At 44.7% G+C, this 18,607-nt stretch overlaps 1 protein-coding gene across 1 annotated transcript in view; it reads right to left on the reverse strand.

The window, feature by feature from the left end:
• Positions 1 to 8,208: 8,208 nt before the first annotated feature.
• cetp (cholesteryl ester transfer protein, plasma) overlaps positions 8,209 to 18,607 on the reverse strand; it is a 20,228-nt gene continuing 9,829 nt past the window's right edge. The window contains exons 13-16 of the mRNA XM_023985381.2: positions 12,484 to 12,526; positions 12,324 to 12,393; positions 9,052 to 9,137; positions 8,209 to 8,925 (exon numbers count right to left, since the gene is read on the reverse strand). Coding sequence (XP_023841149.1) covers positions 8,848 to 8,925; positions 9,052 to 9,137; positions 12,324 to 12,393; positions 12,484 to 12,526 — 277 coding nt within the window. The 3' untranslated portion in view covers positions 8,209 to 8,847. The remainder of the gene's footprint in view (positions 8,926 to 9,051; positions 9,138 to 12,323; positions 12,394 to 12,483; positions 12,527 to 18,607) is intronic.

Below are 18,607 nucleotides of genomic sequence, written 5' to 3' on the forward strand. Positions count from 1 at the left end.
TGGCGACCGGTGGTTTGATTTGGCCCCTTCTGAGGAAAAAAATAAAATCACTTTTTTGGAGTAAACTCTTTTTATTKACATTTTTGATTCTTGGACATAATACACTATAAAAACACCAGGATATAAGCTCCAGGTGATTTTAATTTAAKAAATCTGTTCACTAGTATTCCCACGTATAATAGAGAGAAATTATTATGTTTTAGTCAAACTATATCGGTTTAGGCTTCTTGCGGTCAATTTGCAGTATACAAATGATTTGTAATTATGATTACATTTTAGTCATTTAGTAGACTCTCTTATCCAGAGCGACTTACATGAGCAATTTGGTTTAAGTGCCTTGCTCAAGGGCACATCTACAGATTTTTCACCTAGTCGGCTCGGGGATTCGAACCAGTGATCTTTCGATTACAGGCCTAAATGCCGGCCCTGCCTTTTCCGGCCCACTGACCATCATCTAGTTGATGATCCTGCCCTACAATATAACTTTTTTATGTAAGTAGAGAGAATGCGGAGCAGGCAGTGTTGAAAAGTAATCTTTAGACATATTGTACTTTTCTTAAATGTACTTCTGTAATTGACTAAAACAATCAGACAACAAGAAAATTGCATTTGATAAAGTTTTTGCAGTGAGCCAATGGGGTAACCTCGTCAGGCACAGGTTGTTTTCCCCACAGGYGGGCAGGCAGTGGCGTTCTATGTGACTGGGAGGGTTCAGGGTTCATCGAACATCTCGTTCCAAAATCATGGGCATTAATATGGAGTTCGTCCCACCTTTKCTGCTTTAACAGCCTCTACTCTTCTGGGAAGGCTTTCCACAAGATGTTGGAAYATTGCTGCGGGGATTTTCTTCCATTCAGCAACAAGAGCATTAGTGAGGTCGGGCACTGTTTTTGGGCGATTAGTCCTGGCTCGCAGTCAGCGTTCCAATTCACCCCAAAGGTGTTCGATGGGGTTGAGATCAGGGCTCTGTGCAGGCCAGTCAAGTTCTTCCACACCGATCTCGACAAACCATTTCTGTATGGACGTCGCTTTGTGCACAGGGGGCATTGTCATGATGAAACATGAAAGGGCCTTCCCCAAACTGTTGCCACAAAGTTGGAAGCACAGAATCGTCTAGATTGTCATTGTATGCTTTAGCGTTAAGATTTCCCTTCACTGAAACTAAGGGGCCTATGCATTCGGGCAGGTAGCGTTCTCCTATCATCCGCCAAACTCAGATTTGTCATTCGGACTGCCAGAAGGCGAAGCGTGATTCATCACTCCAGAGAAGGCGATTCCACTGTTGCGAAGTCGAATGGCAGCGAGCTTTACACCACTCCAGCCGACGCTTGGCATTGCGCATGGTGAACTTAGGGGTGTGTGCGGCTGCTTGGCCATGGAAACCCATTCCATGAAGCTCCTGACTAACAGTTATTGTGCTGATGTTTCTTCCAGAGGAAGTTTGGAAGAAGAGTGTTGCAACTGAGGAGAGACGATTTCCCGTTCTGTGAGCTTGTGTGGCTACCACTTTGGGGCTGAGCCGTTGTTGCTCCTAGATGTTTCCATTTCACAATAACCTCACTTACAGTTGACCGGGGCTGCTCTAGCAGGCCATAATTTTGACAAACTGACATGTTGGAAAGGTGGCATCCTATGATGGTGCCACGTTAAAAGTCACTGAGCTCTTCAATAAGGCCATTCTACTACCAATGTTTGTCTATGGAGATTGCATGGCTGTGTGCTCGATTTTATACACCTGTCAGCAAAGGGTGTGGCGGAAATAACCATAGCAACTCATTTGAAGGGGTGTCCACATACTGTATATATAGTGWATGAGCTAACAGGTTATAAARCAAACTATGCAATTATCACAACACATAGGTTGTAATGGCCTATGGCTTTTTTTCTGGCTTGGCTTCCCAGGGGATTTTACCCACGCAACACTACTGTACACAGAATCACAAAAACGAGAGGCTTTTATTCATATTAAGACCTGTCCCAGTGCAATATGCCTAGCTCTGCCTACAGGGACGTGGCTTATAGAGTGCTTTTTGAAATAAGCCCTTGTATCGCCATATTCCAACAAATCAAATTATCTCACCACACTGGTTTGGTCAGCATGTTAGACTTCGAAAATGGTATTACGACCATTGTATGGCTAAACTAGCTAGCTGGATCATTCCTACCAAGCGGCGTCTTTTCTGTCGCCAGGAAATATCACTTCCTATTTAGAGGAAAATGTGAATTCCAAAAGGCTTTAAATATAGCCCAAGTTAAATTCTCTCATCAATGTATTTAAGATTTTCTGTCCCTGATATCACTTTCCACCCTGTTAGTTTGTTGTAATTCTCCATTTAAGAAAACAACTCCTTCCTACAATGACACCATTCAGGAAGTGTCATAATTTCTTTGGTGGGAAAACTAGGGTGCAGAGCTAAATAAATATAAACACTCAGTTTTAGACATTTTTCCATGTTGTTAGTCTGTATGYCCCACTCATAAATGTCCATGCTGTTATTTTCAAAATATTGTCTGATAGTGAAGTTAAAATCCTGTTCAATTGTTCACCATTATGCTCACTCACAGAACTATGGCTAATTTAGGCTCCAAATTTCCACCCTGTTAGGTTCCGCCGTTAGGATTATGCACCTACTGTGACTTGCGAAAGTATTCACCCCTCTTGGCATTTTTCCTATTTTGTTGCCTTACAACCTGGAATTAAAATGGATTTTTGGGAGGTTTGTATCATTTGATTTACACAACATGCCTACCACTTTGAAGATGCAAAATATGTTTTATTGTGATACAAACAAGAAATAAGACAAAAAACAGAAAACTTGAGCGTGCATAACTATTCACCCCCCAAAGTCAATACTTTGTAGAGACACCTTTTGCAGCAATTACAGCTGAAAGTGTCTTGGGGTATGTCTCTATAGCTTGGCACATCTAGCCACTGGGATTTTTGCCCATTATTCAAGGCAAAACTGCTCCAGCTCCTTCAAGTTGGATGGGTTCCGCTGGTGTACAGCAATCTTTGTCATACCACAGATTCTCAATTGGATTGAGGTCTGGGCTTTGACTAGGCCATTTCAATACATTTAAATGTTTCCCCTTAAACCACTCGAGTGTTGCTTTAGCAGTATGCTTAGGGTCATTGTCCTGCTGGAAGGTCAACCTCCGTCCCCGTCTCAAATCTCTGGAAGACTGAAACAGGTTTCCCTCAAGAATTTCCCTGTATTTAGCACCATCCATCATTCCTCCAATTCTGACCAGTTTCCCAGTCCTTGCCGATGAAAAACATCCCCACAGCAAGATGCTGCCACCACCATGCTTCACTGTGGCGATGGTGTTCTCGGGGTGATGAGAGGTGTTGGGTTTGCGACAGACATAGCGTTTTCCTTGATGGCCAAAAAGCTCAATTTTAGCCTCATCTGACCAGAGTACCTTCTTCCATATGTTTGTCTCCCACATGCCTTTTTASCAAACACCAAACGTGTTTGCTTATTTTTTTCTTTAAGCAATGGATTTTTTTCTGGCCACTCTTCTGTAAAGCCCAGCCTGGTCTGTGAGTTTTGGTGGGCGGCCCTCTCTTGGCAGGTTTGTTGTGGTGCCATATTCTTTAAAAAAATGTAATAATGGATTTAATGGTGTTCCGTGGGATGTTCAAAGTTTCTGATATTTTTTTATAACCCAACCCTGATCTGTACTTCTCCACAACTTTGTCCATGACCTGTTTGGCGAGCTCCTTGGTTTTCATGRTCCCACTTGCTTGGTGGTGCCCTTGCTTAGTGGTGTTGCAGACCCTGGGGCCTTTCAGAACAGGTGTATATAAACTGAGATCATGTGACACTTAAATAAAAACCACCTGTGTGCAATCTAACTAATTATGTGACTTCTGAATCTTATTTAGGGGCTTCATAGCAAAGGGGGTGAATAGATATGTACGCACCACTTTTCCGTTTAGAATTTTTTTGAAACAAATATTTTTTTTCATTTCACTTCACCAATTTGGACTATTTTGTGTATGTTGTTGGATTCAGGRTGAAACTTTGAACATTTTTATACTCAGAAGTATAGGAACATTAGTTACAAAAGAGACATGAGGGGTGCCATAATGAAGCTTGGGAAGGGCTGGGAACACATGCAGGGAATACGATCGCATGTGGCAGAGTGCCACATCCAAGGGAGCCGGAGGTGCGATGTGGGGTCCTGCACTACCCAGGGGACCAGCTGCCACCGGCCTGAGGAGAGATACATGAAATGAGGTTGAGATACGATAATTGACGGGGAGCTGTAATCTGTACGTCACCTCGTTGACTCTCCTCAGGACTTTGAACGGCTCCACAAACTGCGGGCTCAGCTTACGGCAGGGCAGACGGAGGGGCAGGTCTTTCGTTGAAAAACAGACCTTGTCACTGGGGTGAAAGACCRGGGCCACATTGTGGTGGCGATCGGCCTGCACCTTCTGCCGGAGGACAGAGGAGATGGATGTGCACTGTGCTCCATACCTCCTCGGCACGCCGGAACCAATCGTTCACCGTAGGAGCCTCGATCTGACTCCAGTGCCAGGGTTCCAGGGCCGGCTAATAGCCTAGAACCTCCTGAAAGGGTGTGAGGTTAGTAGAGGAGTGACGGAGGGAGTTTTGTGGGTATTCTGCCCAAGGCAGAAACRCCGYCCAGTCCTGACAGTAACTACGAAGGTACCTACCCAGTTCCTGATTTACCCTTTCCACCAGCCCATTTGATTGGGGACGGTACCCGGAGGAGAGGCTGACTGTGACCCCCAGTCATTCCATGAAGGCCTTCCAGACACGGGATGTGAACTGAGGACCACGGTCAGAAACAGTGTCCTCTGGGATCCCGTAGTGCCGGAAGACGTAAGAAAAGAGAGCCTCCACAGTCTGCATGGCCATAGGGAGACGAGGCAGAGGAATCAAACGACAGGCCTTGAAAAACCGGTCCTCAACAACCAGGATGGTGGTGTGCCCCTCCAAGGGGGGAAGGTCTGTGACAAAGTCCACGGAGAGATGGGACCAGGGTCGTTGTGGAACCGGCAGTGGGTGGAGTTTGCCATAGGGGAGGTGTCTCGGTGTCTTGCTCTGTGCGCAGGTGGAACAGGAAGAGATGTAAACCCGGACGACAAAGGTGGGCCATCAGTACTTGGCGGAGAGACAGTCGATGGGCTATACCCGGGTGCCCCGACACAGGTGCTGTGTGTGCTCAGGCGAGGAGACAGCCCCGCACATCAGAGGGCACGTAGGTATGCCCCTCTGGACAGTGGGCAGGTGAAGGCTCCTGTTGCAGGGCTCGACAGATGTCCACATTCCACACAAGACGAACCCCAATGTGGGATAGGGGAATAATGGGTGTCTCTTTCTCCCGCCGATCCTCTGTGTCATGCACCCGGGACAACGCATCGGCCTTGACGTTCTTAGGTCCCGGCCGGTAGGAGAGGGTAAAGTCAAACCTGGCGAAGAATAGGGCCCACCTGGCCTGACGCGGATTCAGCCTCTTCGCTGCTCGAGTATACTCTAGGTTCCGGTGGTCCGTCCAAACAAGGAATGGGTGTTGAGCACCATCCAGCCAGTGCCGCTATGTTGTCAGTGCCTTCTCGACGGCCAGCACCTCACGATCCCCCRCGTCCTAATTCCGCTCCGCAAGAGACAGCTTCCGTGAGTAGAAGGTGCATGGATGGAGTTTAGGGGGCGATCCAGTGCGTTGGGAGAGAACAGCCCCTACTCCAACCTCTGAGGCGTCCACCTCCACGATGAAGGGTGGAGACGGGTCAGGATGAGCCAGAACAGGTGCTTTCGTAAAACATTCATTGAACGCACGGAATGCTTTGTTGGCCTCCTCAGTCCAGTGCAGCTGTCTAAGACCTCCCTTCAGGAGGGAGGTGAGAGGGGCCACCACTGTGCTGAAACCCCCAATGAAGTACCTGAAATAGTTGGCAAAACCTAGGAAGTGCTGCACTGCCTTTATGTTGGATGTAACAGGCCACGACCGTACTGCACTGACCCTCTGCTCTTCCATCTCCACTCCCGCAGTGGATATCCGATAGCCCWACAAGGAGACCGCCTGCTGGAAGAAAAGGCACTTCTCCRCCTTGTCGTACAGGTGATGCCTTTTCAGCCTCTCCAAAACGGACCTGACATGAGAGACATGTTGCTCGCGTGTAGTGGAGTACACCAAAATGTCATCTATGTACACCACTGCACAGCAACCCAACATGTCTCTAAACACCTCGTTAATGAAGGATTGAAACACAGAGGGTGCAGGCCGTAGGGCATTACCCTGTATTCGTAGTGCACGGTGCTGAAGGCGGTCTTCCATTCATTCCCCTCTCTGATGTGCACCAGGTTGTAGGCACTGCGTAAATCCAATTTGGTAAAGTACTGAGCACCGTGCATTCGAGCCTTCGAAAAAGCCAACTGTAGGTCCCGGTATTCCTCCGGGATAGGGACGTAGGTGGCCTGGTGCGGACTTTCAACCTAGGTGGCACAGATAGACACCTCCCCTGACACTCCTGCGACCAACCCAACAACCTCCTCTCTGTCGATGATATCCTGGTTTTATGCAACTGTAACAAGGGGAAACCTAAAACTATGGGTTGCGCAAGAGAGTCTAAGATGAGGAGAGTGATGGATTCATGGTGGTTGTGAGCAACTGTGAGGGAAATGGGAATTRTGGTCTGGCACGTCAGTCCTGTTCCTAGGGGACGGTTGTCTAGGGCATGGACTGGGATAGGCGTTGTAAAGGGACTAGAGGAATGCGTAATGATAAGGCCACTGAGCGGTCTAGGAAATTGCCTGCAGAACCTGAGTCCACTAGGGCAGGACTCAGTGGGGGGCCAGGATAGTCCAGAAAGGTGACAGGAAGGRAGACGGGCTGGGTRGACAGAGAGGAGCAAGGCATGTCCACGCTTACTTGGGTAGGTGCCAGAGCGCTCCTCTGCCTGTCGCTTCCTCGCCTGGTTCGCATTCTAGGACAGGTGTTCCAGGGGTGGTCCGACTCCCCGCAGTAGGATCAGAGACCCGATTGACGGCGGCGTTGACCTTCCTCTGGGGGAAGATGCGTTGTGCCCACCTCCATGGGCTCAGTCTCGCTAGAGGTCCCTGGTTGAGACCCGGGCGGATGTTCATGGCGATGAGCTGGTCCAGCGTGAGGTCCTCATCGTGACAGGCCAGCTCGGGAAAACCGTCAACAGGGCCTGGTCGTTCCAGCCAGTGGACACAGCCATTGTCCGGCAATCCAGAGCATACTCAGACGCTGTCCTTGACCCCTGGCGTAGACAGAGGAGATGTTCACCTCCCTCTCGGTCCTCTGTAGGGTGGTCAAAACGGCACAGAAGAGTTGGGTGAAGGGCTCATAAAAATTCTGGACCGTCCCTCTCCCAGACAGCGTGCAGCCTGACAGCACGGAGATCACCAAGGCCACCTTGTCCCTCTCGGAGGCTGTCCCAGCATGGTGGCAAGGTGGAGGTCACACTGCAGGGGTGCCGTCAAACCACTCCTACAGTGAGCTGGGGTGCCGTCAAACCACTCCGGGAGGGGCAGGTGGACATTGCTGATCGGACCGGGTGATGTAGATGGTGGTGGGGTGTCTGGAATGACCGCGGGGAGCTGAGGTGGTGGTGTAGCTTGCAGCTGGCGTACGGTCCGGAGCACCTTGTCCATGGCAGTCCCGAGGTGCTCTAGGCACGAGTCGTAGTATAGGAGCTTCGGTCCTATAGCGGAGAGGTTGGGATGTCCTGCTGCTTCCTGTTTTCTTGGGTTGGTCATTCTGTAAATCTTTGGAGGGAGCTGAAAGTCCGTATTGACCAGCRACAGCCCCGAAACCTGAAGGATCTGGAGAAGATCTGTATGGAGGAGTGGGCCAACATCCCTGCTGCAGTGTGTGCAAACCTGGTCAAGAACTACAGGAAACRTATGATCTCTGTAATTGCAAACAAAGATTTCTGTACCAAATATTAAGTTCTGCTTTTCTGATGTATCAAATACTTATGTCATGCAATAAAATGCTAATTAATTACTTAAAAATCATACAATGTGATTTTCTGGATTTTTGTTTTAGATTCCGTCTCTCACAGTTGAAGTGTACCTATGATAAAAATTAAGTAGGAAAACCTGCAAAATTGGCAGTGTATCAAATACTTGTTCTTCCCACTGTATCTCCTCTATTACTTTACTTTATAAAACAAGTGTGTGAATTAAAAAGGAGACTACCATCAACCGTATATTAGTTTATTTTAAAAAATGCACATTTCAGTGGGACACTTATTATTATTATTGTTTCCATTCTGAAGCCAACTTCTATCGATCAATGGCTATCTACCCAGAGGGCAGAGGAACACCTGGTACATCAGGGCAGTTGGCAGAGGAACCGGTTCTACCTGCTCTGTGCCACCTGAACCATGGAATATTAAATTAACCAATCCAATCACAAGACACGAGCGGAAATACCCTACTGCCATGGTCACATTTAACCCTTTACTTACAGTATGCAAATACAAATCATGTTTCTAATTGAGCCAAGTTGAATATCTAATTCAGCTTTAGGGACAAGGTTAAGAGACAGAATCAACCATGTCAATACAGATGTTCATAATGAGTGTACAAAGACAATGACCTTTTCAAAAAGCTTTTCACACATATAGAGTGCCCGATTTGCTATGTGTTTGCACCTGTTCCTGTTTAATGTGAAAATAAAACTAGTAATTGTATTCCCAAGTGTACGTTTATCAACACACTAATACAGTCATTCAAAACATTGCACATTAGACCTCAGTATACTGTAGCCTACTGTATGTGATTTGATGCACAGGGACAGGGAGCGACTGTGACCACTCCCACCATCTCAATATTAGAATCACTCCAGATTCTTCTTGAGAAATTCCACAAGCAGATGATGAGGAAAGGCAAAGTCTGTCTGGATAATCACAAAACCCTACAGACAGAAAGACAGATGACAATGAATAGTATCAGTTCTGTATAATATTTATTATATTTAATATTTATTTAACCATTTTATGATGAGTAAGAATGAAGTGAAGGTGTATGTATGAGTACTCACATCCTGAGAAACAACCTGGGGTTCGATGAGATCAAACAGATTTGCTCCCTGTTTGTCCAGTAGTGCAGTTAAACTTGGTTCTAGTTCTAAGACAACAGGGTCAAAAGAGGAACATATTGTTCACAACAACACACTTACAGTGCATTCGGAAAGTATTCAGACCCCTTGACTTTTTCCACATTTTGTTACGTTACAACCTTATTCTAAAATGGATTTTTTTTTAAAATCCCCATCAATCTACACACAATACCCCATAATGACAGAGTGAAAACAGGTTTTTAGAAATGTTTGCAAATGTATAAAAAGTTAAAAACAGAAATACCTTACTTACACAAGTATTCAGACCCTTTGCTATGAGACTCGAAATTGAGCTCAGGTGYATCCTGTTTCCATTGATCATCCTTGAGATGTTTCTACAACTTGATTGGAGTCCACCTGTGGTAAATTCAATTGATTGAACACGATTGGGAAAGCCGCACACCTGTCTATATAAGGTCCCACAGTTGACATTGCATGTCAGAGAAAAAAAAAAGCCATGAGGTAGAAGGAATTGTCCGTAGAGCCCCGAGACAGGATTGTGTCGAGACACAGATCTGGGGAAGGGTTCCAAACAGCATTGAAGGTCCCCAAGAACACTGTGGCCTCCATCATTCTTAAATGGAAGAAGTTTGGAGCCACCAAGACTCTTCCTAGAGTTGGCCGCCAAACTGAGCAATCGGGGGAGAAGGGCCTTGGTCAGGGAGGTGACTAAGAACCCAATGGTCACTCTGACAGAGCTCCAGAGTTCCTCTGTGGAGATGGGAGAACCATCCAGAAGGACAACCATCTCTGTAGCACTCCRCCAATCAGGCCTTTATGGTAGAGTGGCCAGACGGAAACCACTCCTCAGTAAAAGGCACATGACAGCCCGCTTGGAGTTTGCCAAAAGGACTCTCAGATCACAAGAAACAACATTCTCTGGTCTGATGAAACCAAGATTGAAYGCCAATCGTCATGTTTGGAGGAAAACTGGCACCATCCTCATGGTGAAGCATGGCAGCATGCCGTGAGGATTTTTTCAGCAGCAGGGACTGGGAGTCTAGTCAGGATTGAGTGAAAGATGAATGGCGCAAAGTACAGAGAGATCCTTGATGAAAACCTGCTCCAGAGAGCTCATGACCTCAGACTGGGGTGAAGGCTCACCTTCCAACAGGACAATGACCCTAAACACACAGCCAAGACAATGCAGGAGTGGCATCAGGAAAAGTCTCTGAATGTCCTTGAGTGGCCCAGCCAGACCCCGGACTTGAACCCGATCGAACATCTCTGGAGAGACCTGGAAATAGCTGTGCAGCAACGCTCCCCATCCAACTTGACAGAGCTTGAGAGGATCTGTAGAGAAGAATGGGGGAAACTCCCCAAATACAGGTGTGCCAAGCTTGTAGCGTCATACCCAAGAAGACTCGAGGCTGTAATCGCTGCCAAAGGTGCTTCTACAAAGTACTGAGTWAAGGGTCTAAGTACTTACGTAAATGTAATATTTCAAAAAAACAGTTTTTGCTTTGTCTTTATTGGTATTGTATGTACAGTTGAAGTCGGAAGTCATTAACACTAGTTTTTCAACCACTCCACAAATTTCTTGTTAACAAACAATAGTTTTGCATGACACAAGTAATTTTTCCAACAAAAGTTTACAGACAGATTATTTMACTTATAATTCACTATCACAATTCCAGTGGGTCAGAAATGTACATACACTAAGTTGACTGTGGCTTTAAACAGCTTGGAAAATTCCAGAAAATGATGTCATGGCTTTAGAAGCTTCTGATAGGCTAATTGACATTATTTGAGTCAATTGGAGGTGTACCTGTGGATGTATTTCAAGGCCTACCTTCAAACTCAGTGTCTCTTTGCTTGGCATCATGGGGAAAATCAAAAGAAATCAGCCAAGACCTCAGAACAAAAATGTGTAGACCTCCACAAGTCTGGTTCATCCTTGGGAGCAGTTTCCAAACACCTGACGGTACCACATGTATCTGTACAAACAATAGTACGTAGTATAAACACCATGGGACCACTCAGCAGTCATACCGCTCAGAAAGGAGTCATACCGCTCAGTTCTCTGTCTCCTAGAGATGAACGTACTTTGGTGCGAAAAGTGCAAATCAATCCCAGAACAACAGCAAAGGACCTTGTGAAGATGCTGGAGGAAACAGGTACAAAAGTATGTAAATCCACAGTAAAACAAGTCCTATATCGACATAACCTGAAAGGCGCTCAGCAAGGAAGAAGCCACTACTCCAAAACCGCCATAAAAAAGCCAGACTACGGTTTGCAACTGCACATGGGGACAAAGATCATACTTCATCAGACCAAATGTCCTCTGGTCTGATGAAAAAAAAATAGAACTGTTTGGCCATAAGACCATCGTTATGTTTGGAGGAAAAAGGGGAGGCTTGCAAGCCGAAGAACACCATCCCAACCGTGAAGCACGGGGTGGCAGCATCATGTGTGGGGGTGCTTTGCTGCAGGAGGGACTGGTGCACTTCACAAAATAGATGCATCTGAGGGACAAAATTATGTGGATATATTGAAGCAACATCGCAAGACATCAGTCAGGAAGGTAAAGCTTGGTCATAAATGGGTTTCCAAATGGACAATGACCCCAAGCATACTTCCTAAGTTGTGGCAAAATGGCTTAAGGACAACAAAGTCAAGGTATTGAGTGGCCATCACAAAGCCCTGACCTCAACCTATAGAAAATTTGAAGGCAGAACTGAAAAAGCGTGTGCAGTAAGGAGGCCTACAAACCTGACTCATTTACACCAGCTCTGTCAGGAGGAATGGGCCAAAATTCACCCAACTTATTGTGGGAAGCTTGTGGAAGCTGCCTGAAACGTTTAACCCAAGTTAAACAATTTATAGGCAATGCTACGAAATACTAATTGAGTGTATGTAAACTTCTGACCCACTGGGAATGTGATGAAAGAAATAAAAGCTGAAATAAATCATTCTCTCTACTATTATTCTGACATTTCACATTCTTAAAATAAAGTGGTGATCCTAACTGACCTAAGACAAGGAATTTTTACTCTGATTAAATGTCAGGAATTGTGAAAAACTGAGTTTAAATGTATTTGGCTAAGGTGTGTGTAAACTGTAACTGTAGTTTGATGAGAACATTTTTTAATTTTAGAATAAGGCTGTAATGTAACAAAATGTGGGTCTGAATACTTTCMATATGCACTGTATATCACAATTAACTAAGCATGAGAGGATGAAACAGTACTCACCGGATATGACGTTTGGGACACCTATTTTCTCCACTGCCTCTTTCAAATAGTCAATGTGGGCTTCAACCATCTGGAGAGCATAAGGAAATGAGAAATAAAGCAATGTACCACCGCTACTGGTCACTTAGATTGGGATTCAGTATGCCTATTTAATTCTCACCTGCAGTGTGTCTGTGGACAGTGAATCCTTCATTATGGAAATTCTTTTGTGGGAAGAAGCAAAGTCACATAAGTGTTGTTTCTTTACTTGCACAGACATAGGCAGCAGTGTGAGGTACACTGAACAAAAATTTTAAACTCAACATGCAACAGTTTCTAAGATTTTACCAAGTWACAGTTCATATAAGGAAATCAGTAARTTKAAATAAATAAATTAGGCACATGACTGGGAATACAGATATGCATCTGTTGGTCACAGGTAACTTTAAAAAAAATGAGGGGCGTGGATCGGAAAACCAGTCAGTATCCGGTGTGATCCCCATTTGCCTCATGCAGCGCGACACATCTCCTTCGCATAGAGTTGATCCGGCTCTTGATTGTGGCCTGTGGAATGTTGTCCCACTCCTCTTCAATGGCTGTGTGAAGTTGCTGGATATTGGTGGGAACTGGAACACGCTGTCATACAAGTCGTTCCAGAGCATCCCAAACATGCTCAATGGGTGACATGTTTGATGATTATGCAGGCCATGGAAGAACTGGGACATTTTTAGCCTCCAGGAAYTGTRTACAGATCCTTGTGACATGARGCCATGGATTATCATGCAGAAACATGAGGTGATGGTGGCTGATGAATGGCACGACAATCGGCCTCAGGATCTCGTCACAGTATCTCTGTGCATTCAAATTGCCATCGATAAAATGCACTTGTGTTCATTGTCCGTAKCTTATGCCTGCCTATACCATAACCCCACCATGGGGCACTCTTTTCACAACGTTGACATCAGCAAACCACTCGCCCACACAACGCCATGCACGCTGTCTGCCATCTGCCCGGTACAGTTGAAACCGGGATTCATGAAGAGCACACTTCTCCAGCGTGCCAGTGGCCGTTGAAGGTGATTATTTCCCCACTGAAATCAGTTATGACACCAAACTGCAGGCAGGTCAAGACCCTGGTGAGTACCTAAGAAAGCAAAGGTAACTAAACTAAATTACTTTTGCCCCGTAGCACTCACTTCTKTCATCATGAAGTGCTTTGAGAGGCTAGTTAAGGATCATATCACCTCTACCTTACCTGACACCCTAGACCCACTTCAATTTGCTTGCCGCTCAATAGATCCACAGATGATGCAATCGCCATTGCACTGCACACTGCCTTATCCCATCTGCACAAGAGGAATACCTATGTAAGAATGCTGTTCGTTGACAAGAGCTCAGCCTTCAACACCATAGTAAACTCCAAGCTCATCATAATGCTCGAGGCCCTGTGTCTGAACTCCGCTCTATGCAACTGGGTCCTGGACTTCCTGACGGGCCGCCCATAGGTGGTGAAGGTAGGAAACAACACCTCCACTTCCCTGATCCTCTACACAGGGGCCCCACAAGGGTACGTGCTCAGCCCCATCCTGTACTCTTTGTTCATCCATGACTGCGTGGCCACACACGCCTCCCACTCAGTCATCAAATTTGCAGACGACACAACCATAGTAAGCCTGATTACCAACAATGACGTGTGTCGTGGAAATTCAGTACTGAGAGAGACTTGGTTATTTCATCAAACAATCATATTTTTTAATATCAATTAATTATTGCAATAATGAAACCGTCAGCCCAACATTCTTGTTCTGACTGCTAGGCTGATAGCCTGAATCATACAGACAATGCACAGTTCATATAGCTAATACCCAGAATGTTTGGTTCCACCACTCCCATATAGATTGGGGGGCACCATAAGCCACTTTGGGCTCATCCTGCCTTTATCTGCCCCTGGCGTTATCTTAACCCCTGGCCTAATTTCCCAGATGCCGGGATGTCTAAGGACCATTGGGGCCTTTGTTCTACTCCTCTCTATCCCAGCTAAACATACACYATATCTTGTCCATGGAATGCAGGCTCAATCAGACCGGAGACATATGTCTCACATGCACCACTAACCATAAAATGGAATGTGGCTGTTTGATTTTTTTATCACAGAGACATCCATCAATTGTCAGCTTCAAGCTATCTCCAGTAAAACCAATGTCCTCGACACCCAGACTAGCTGCAGGAAGCTAGAGTGGACACCATAAAACTCAGCATTAGCAGGACAGAAATATCTTACTGTTTGTTAAGTAATTGTTAATTATCCAACAAATCAGGTAAATATGTAAATCTTCTATCAGACGAGACAGCCCACAGGGAGGAGGTGTGGGCCCTGGCGGAGTGGTGCCAGGAAAATAACCTCTCCCTCAACATCAACATAACGAAGGWGCTGATCGTGGACTTCAGGAAAAAGCTGAGAGAGCACGCCCCTAGCACGGTCCCATCCCACATTGATGGGACCGYCATGGAGAAGGTGGAAAGCTTCAAGTTCCTCGGCGTACACATCACTGATGATCTGAAAAGGTCCACCCACACAGACAGCGTGGTGAAGAAGGTGCAACAGTGCCTTTTCAACCTCAGGAGGCTGAAGAAATTTCTCTTGGCCCCTAAAACTTTACAGATGCACAATTGAGAGCATCCAGTCGGGCCATATCACCGCCTGGTACGGCGACCTCCAGAGGGTGGTGCGGTCTGCCCAACGCATCACCGGGGGCACACTGCCTGCCCTTCAGGACACCTACAGCACCCGATGTCACAGGAAGGACAAAAAGATAATCAAGGACATCAACCACCCGAGCCACGGCCTGTTCACCCCGTTATCATCCAGAAGGCGATGTCAGTACAGGTGCATCAGACCGAGAGAAAAACTTTTTTTTCAGGGGGCAGATCAGCTTTAATATTGCAGATAGATTGTAGCTTCCATCAATGTAATTGTCTGCATCACTTCTAATCCTCCATATATATTTTTTCAAATATATATATATACACTACCGTTCAAATTTTGGGGTCACTTAGAAATGTCCTTGTTTTTGAAAGAAAAGCACATTTTTTGTCCATTAAAATAACATCAAATTGATCAGAAATACAGTGTAGATATTGTTAATGTTGTAAACGACTGATTTTTAATGGAATATCTACATAGGCGTACAGAGGCCCATTATCAGCAACCATCACTCCTGTGTTCCAATGGCACGTTGTGTTAGCTAAGGCTAATTGATCAGAAACGTCGAAAATCTCTTCCCAACTATTTGCAATCTATGTGGCACGGCTGTCCATTTTTTGGTCCTTAAATGAAACTGATATACTTTTTTATTTATCACAATTTTCTTTAACCAATGATGGTCTTTAATGCAGAGCCGACAGACAAGTTCCTTACTTTTTCCCTCTTCCATTTTTGCGATAATGCTGCAATTAGTTGGTTGTAATTTTGGATAGAGCATACATTTCCATATGTTTTTGTTAGATGCATGTGTGACACCAGTCATATTTATAATATAATTTACGAAGATTAGACCTTTTTAAAACATTTTTTTTAAACATACWKTTTTTTTTAATCAATTAGTATATTTGAGTTTAAYCATAATATTTGTTGTATTATTTGTTGTCTTTTCTGGTGGATTAAATTTAAATTGCAACAAACTTTGGCTTGTTTTGAAAACAGCGATAATTGGGAGAGGATTTCCTTTTCAAATAACTGTGAGAGGTTGTGAGAGGTTGTAATCTGAATTAAGGGGAAAAAGGACTTTCTTGAACATAGGGTGAGACATTCTTACTAATTTGCTAGAGAACCAGTTCGGATTTAAGTATAACTTTTGTATGACTGAAGCCTTTAGTGAGAGGTATAATGCATTCATATTTAATAATTAATTGAATAATTCATACGATTTCATATTCATTATATAAATAGGCCCACTTAATTTTGTCTGGCTTGCCATTCCAAATAAACTTGAATATGTTTTTCTCATATAATTTTTAAAAACTGTTCTCTAGGTGTAAGCAAGACCATAAGCAAATAGGTAAACTGGGATATTACTAAAGAGTTAATGGTGATTTTTCCACAAATAGAAAGGTATTTACCTTTCCATGGCAGCAAGATCTTATCTATTTTTGCTAACTTTCTATAAAAATGTATTGGAGTGAGATCATGTATTTATTTCAGGATATGTATACCAAGTATATCTACATCACCATCAAACCATTTTATTGGTAAACTACACAGTAATGTAAACGTTTTTTTTTTTTGTGATCCAATACATGATATAGTACATTTATGATAATTTGGTTATCTAGTTATCTAGATCCTTATCTAATTATCTAGATCCTCTATGAGGCTGTGGAGGGATCCAAGTTGTGGATTTAAAAGAAAACATGAATCATCAGCGTACAATGACAACTTTGTTTTTAAGCCCTGTATTTCTAATCCCTTGATATTATTGTTGGATCTGGTTTTAATAGCTACYATTTTGATGGCCATAATACATAGATATGCCAATAGCGGACAACCTTGTTTTACTCCTCTTGACAGTTTACATCTTTCTGAGAAGTAGCCATTATTTACTATTTTACACCTAGGGTTAATATACATAATTTTATCCCATTTTATAAGAGATTCTCCAAAATTGTATGTTCCAGGCATGTATGTATAAACTTCAGTCATACTTTATCAAAAGCCTTTTCAAAGTCAGCTATGAAAGCAGGCCTGGTTTCCCAGATTTTTCATAGTGTTCTATTGTTTCAAGTACTTGCCTTATATTATCTCCAATGTTTCATCCATGTAAAAAGCCTGTCTGATTAGAATTAATAATGTCCGACAATACCTTTTAAATTCTATACGCTGTACATTTGGACCCTCTCTTTCAAAGATTATCCGCCGCCATTGTTGCATCCCCTATTACCAGTCTGTTCAACCTCTCTTTCATTTCGTCCGAGATCCCTAAAGATTGGAAAGCTGCCGCGGTCATCCCCCTCTTCAAAGGGGGTGACACTCTAGACCCAAACTGTTACAGACCTATATCCATCCTGCCCTGCGTTTCCAAAGTCTTTGAAAGCCAAGTTAACAAACAGATCATCAACCATTTCGAATCCCCCCCTACCTTCTCCGCTATGCAATCTGGTTTATGAGCTGGTCACGGGTGCACCTCAGCCACGCTCAAGGTACTAAACGATATCATAACCGCCATCGATAAAAGACAGTACTGTGCAGCCGTCTTCATCGACCTCTGGCCAAGGCTTTCGACTCTGTCATCACCGTATTCTTATTGGCAGACTCAATAGCCTTGGTTTCTCAAATGACTGCCTCGCCTGGTTCACCAACTACTTCGCAGATAGAGTTCAGTGTGAAAATCGGAGGGCCTGTTGTCTGGACCTCTGACAGTCTCTATGGGGTACCACAGGGTTCAATTCTCGGCCGACTCTTTCTCTGTATATATCAACGATGTCGCTCTTGCTGCGGGTGATTCCCTGATCCATCTCTACGCAGACGACACCATCTGTATACATCTGGCCCTTCTTTGGACATGTGTTAACTACCTCCAACGAGCTTCAATGCCATACAATCTCTTCCGTGGCCTCCAACTGCTCTTAAACGCTAGCAAAACCAAATGCATGCTTTTCACCGTTCCCTGCCCGCACCCGCTCCTCCGACTAGCTCCACTACTCTAGACGGTTCTGACTTAGAATAGGTGGTCAACTACAAATACCTAGGTGTCTGGCTAGACTGTAAACTCTCCTTCCAGACTCATATCAAACCTCTCCAACCAAAATCAAATCTAGAATCGGCTTTCTATTTCACAACAAAGCCTCCTTCACTCACGCTGCCAAACTTACCCTAGTAAAAACTGACTATCCTACCGATCCTCGACTTCGGCGATGTCATCTACAAAATAGCTTCCAATACTCTACTCAGCAAACTGGATGCAGTCTATCACAGTGCCATCCGTTTTGTTACAAATCACCTTATACCACCCACCACTGCGACCTGTATGCTCTAGTCGGCTGGCACTCGCTACATATTCGTCGCCAGACCACTGGCTCCAGGTCATCTACAAGTCTATGCTAGGTAAAGCTCCGCCTTTCTCAGCTCACTGGTCATGATAACAAACACCCGCCCATAGCACGTGCTCCAGCAGGTATATCTCACTGGTCATTCCCAAAGCCAACACCCCCTTTGGCTGCCTTTCCTTCCAGTTCTCTGCTGCCAGTGACTGGAACGAATTGCAAAAATCGCTGAAGCTGGAGACTTTACATTTCTCCCTCCACTTAAC

This window comes from Salvelinus sp. IW2-2015, linkage group LG4q.1:29 (genome assembly GCF_002910315.2).
Source record: "Salvelinus sp. IW2-2015 linkage group LG4q.1:29, ASM291031v2, whole genome shotgun sequence".
In the NCBI taxonomy this organism is placed as follows: Eukaryota; Metazoa; Chordata; class Actinopteri; order Salmoniformes; family Salmonidae; genus Salvelinus; species Salvelinus sp. IW2-2015.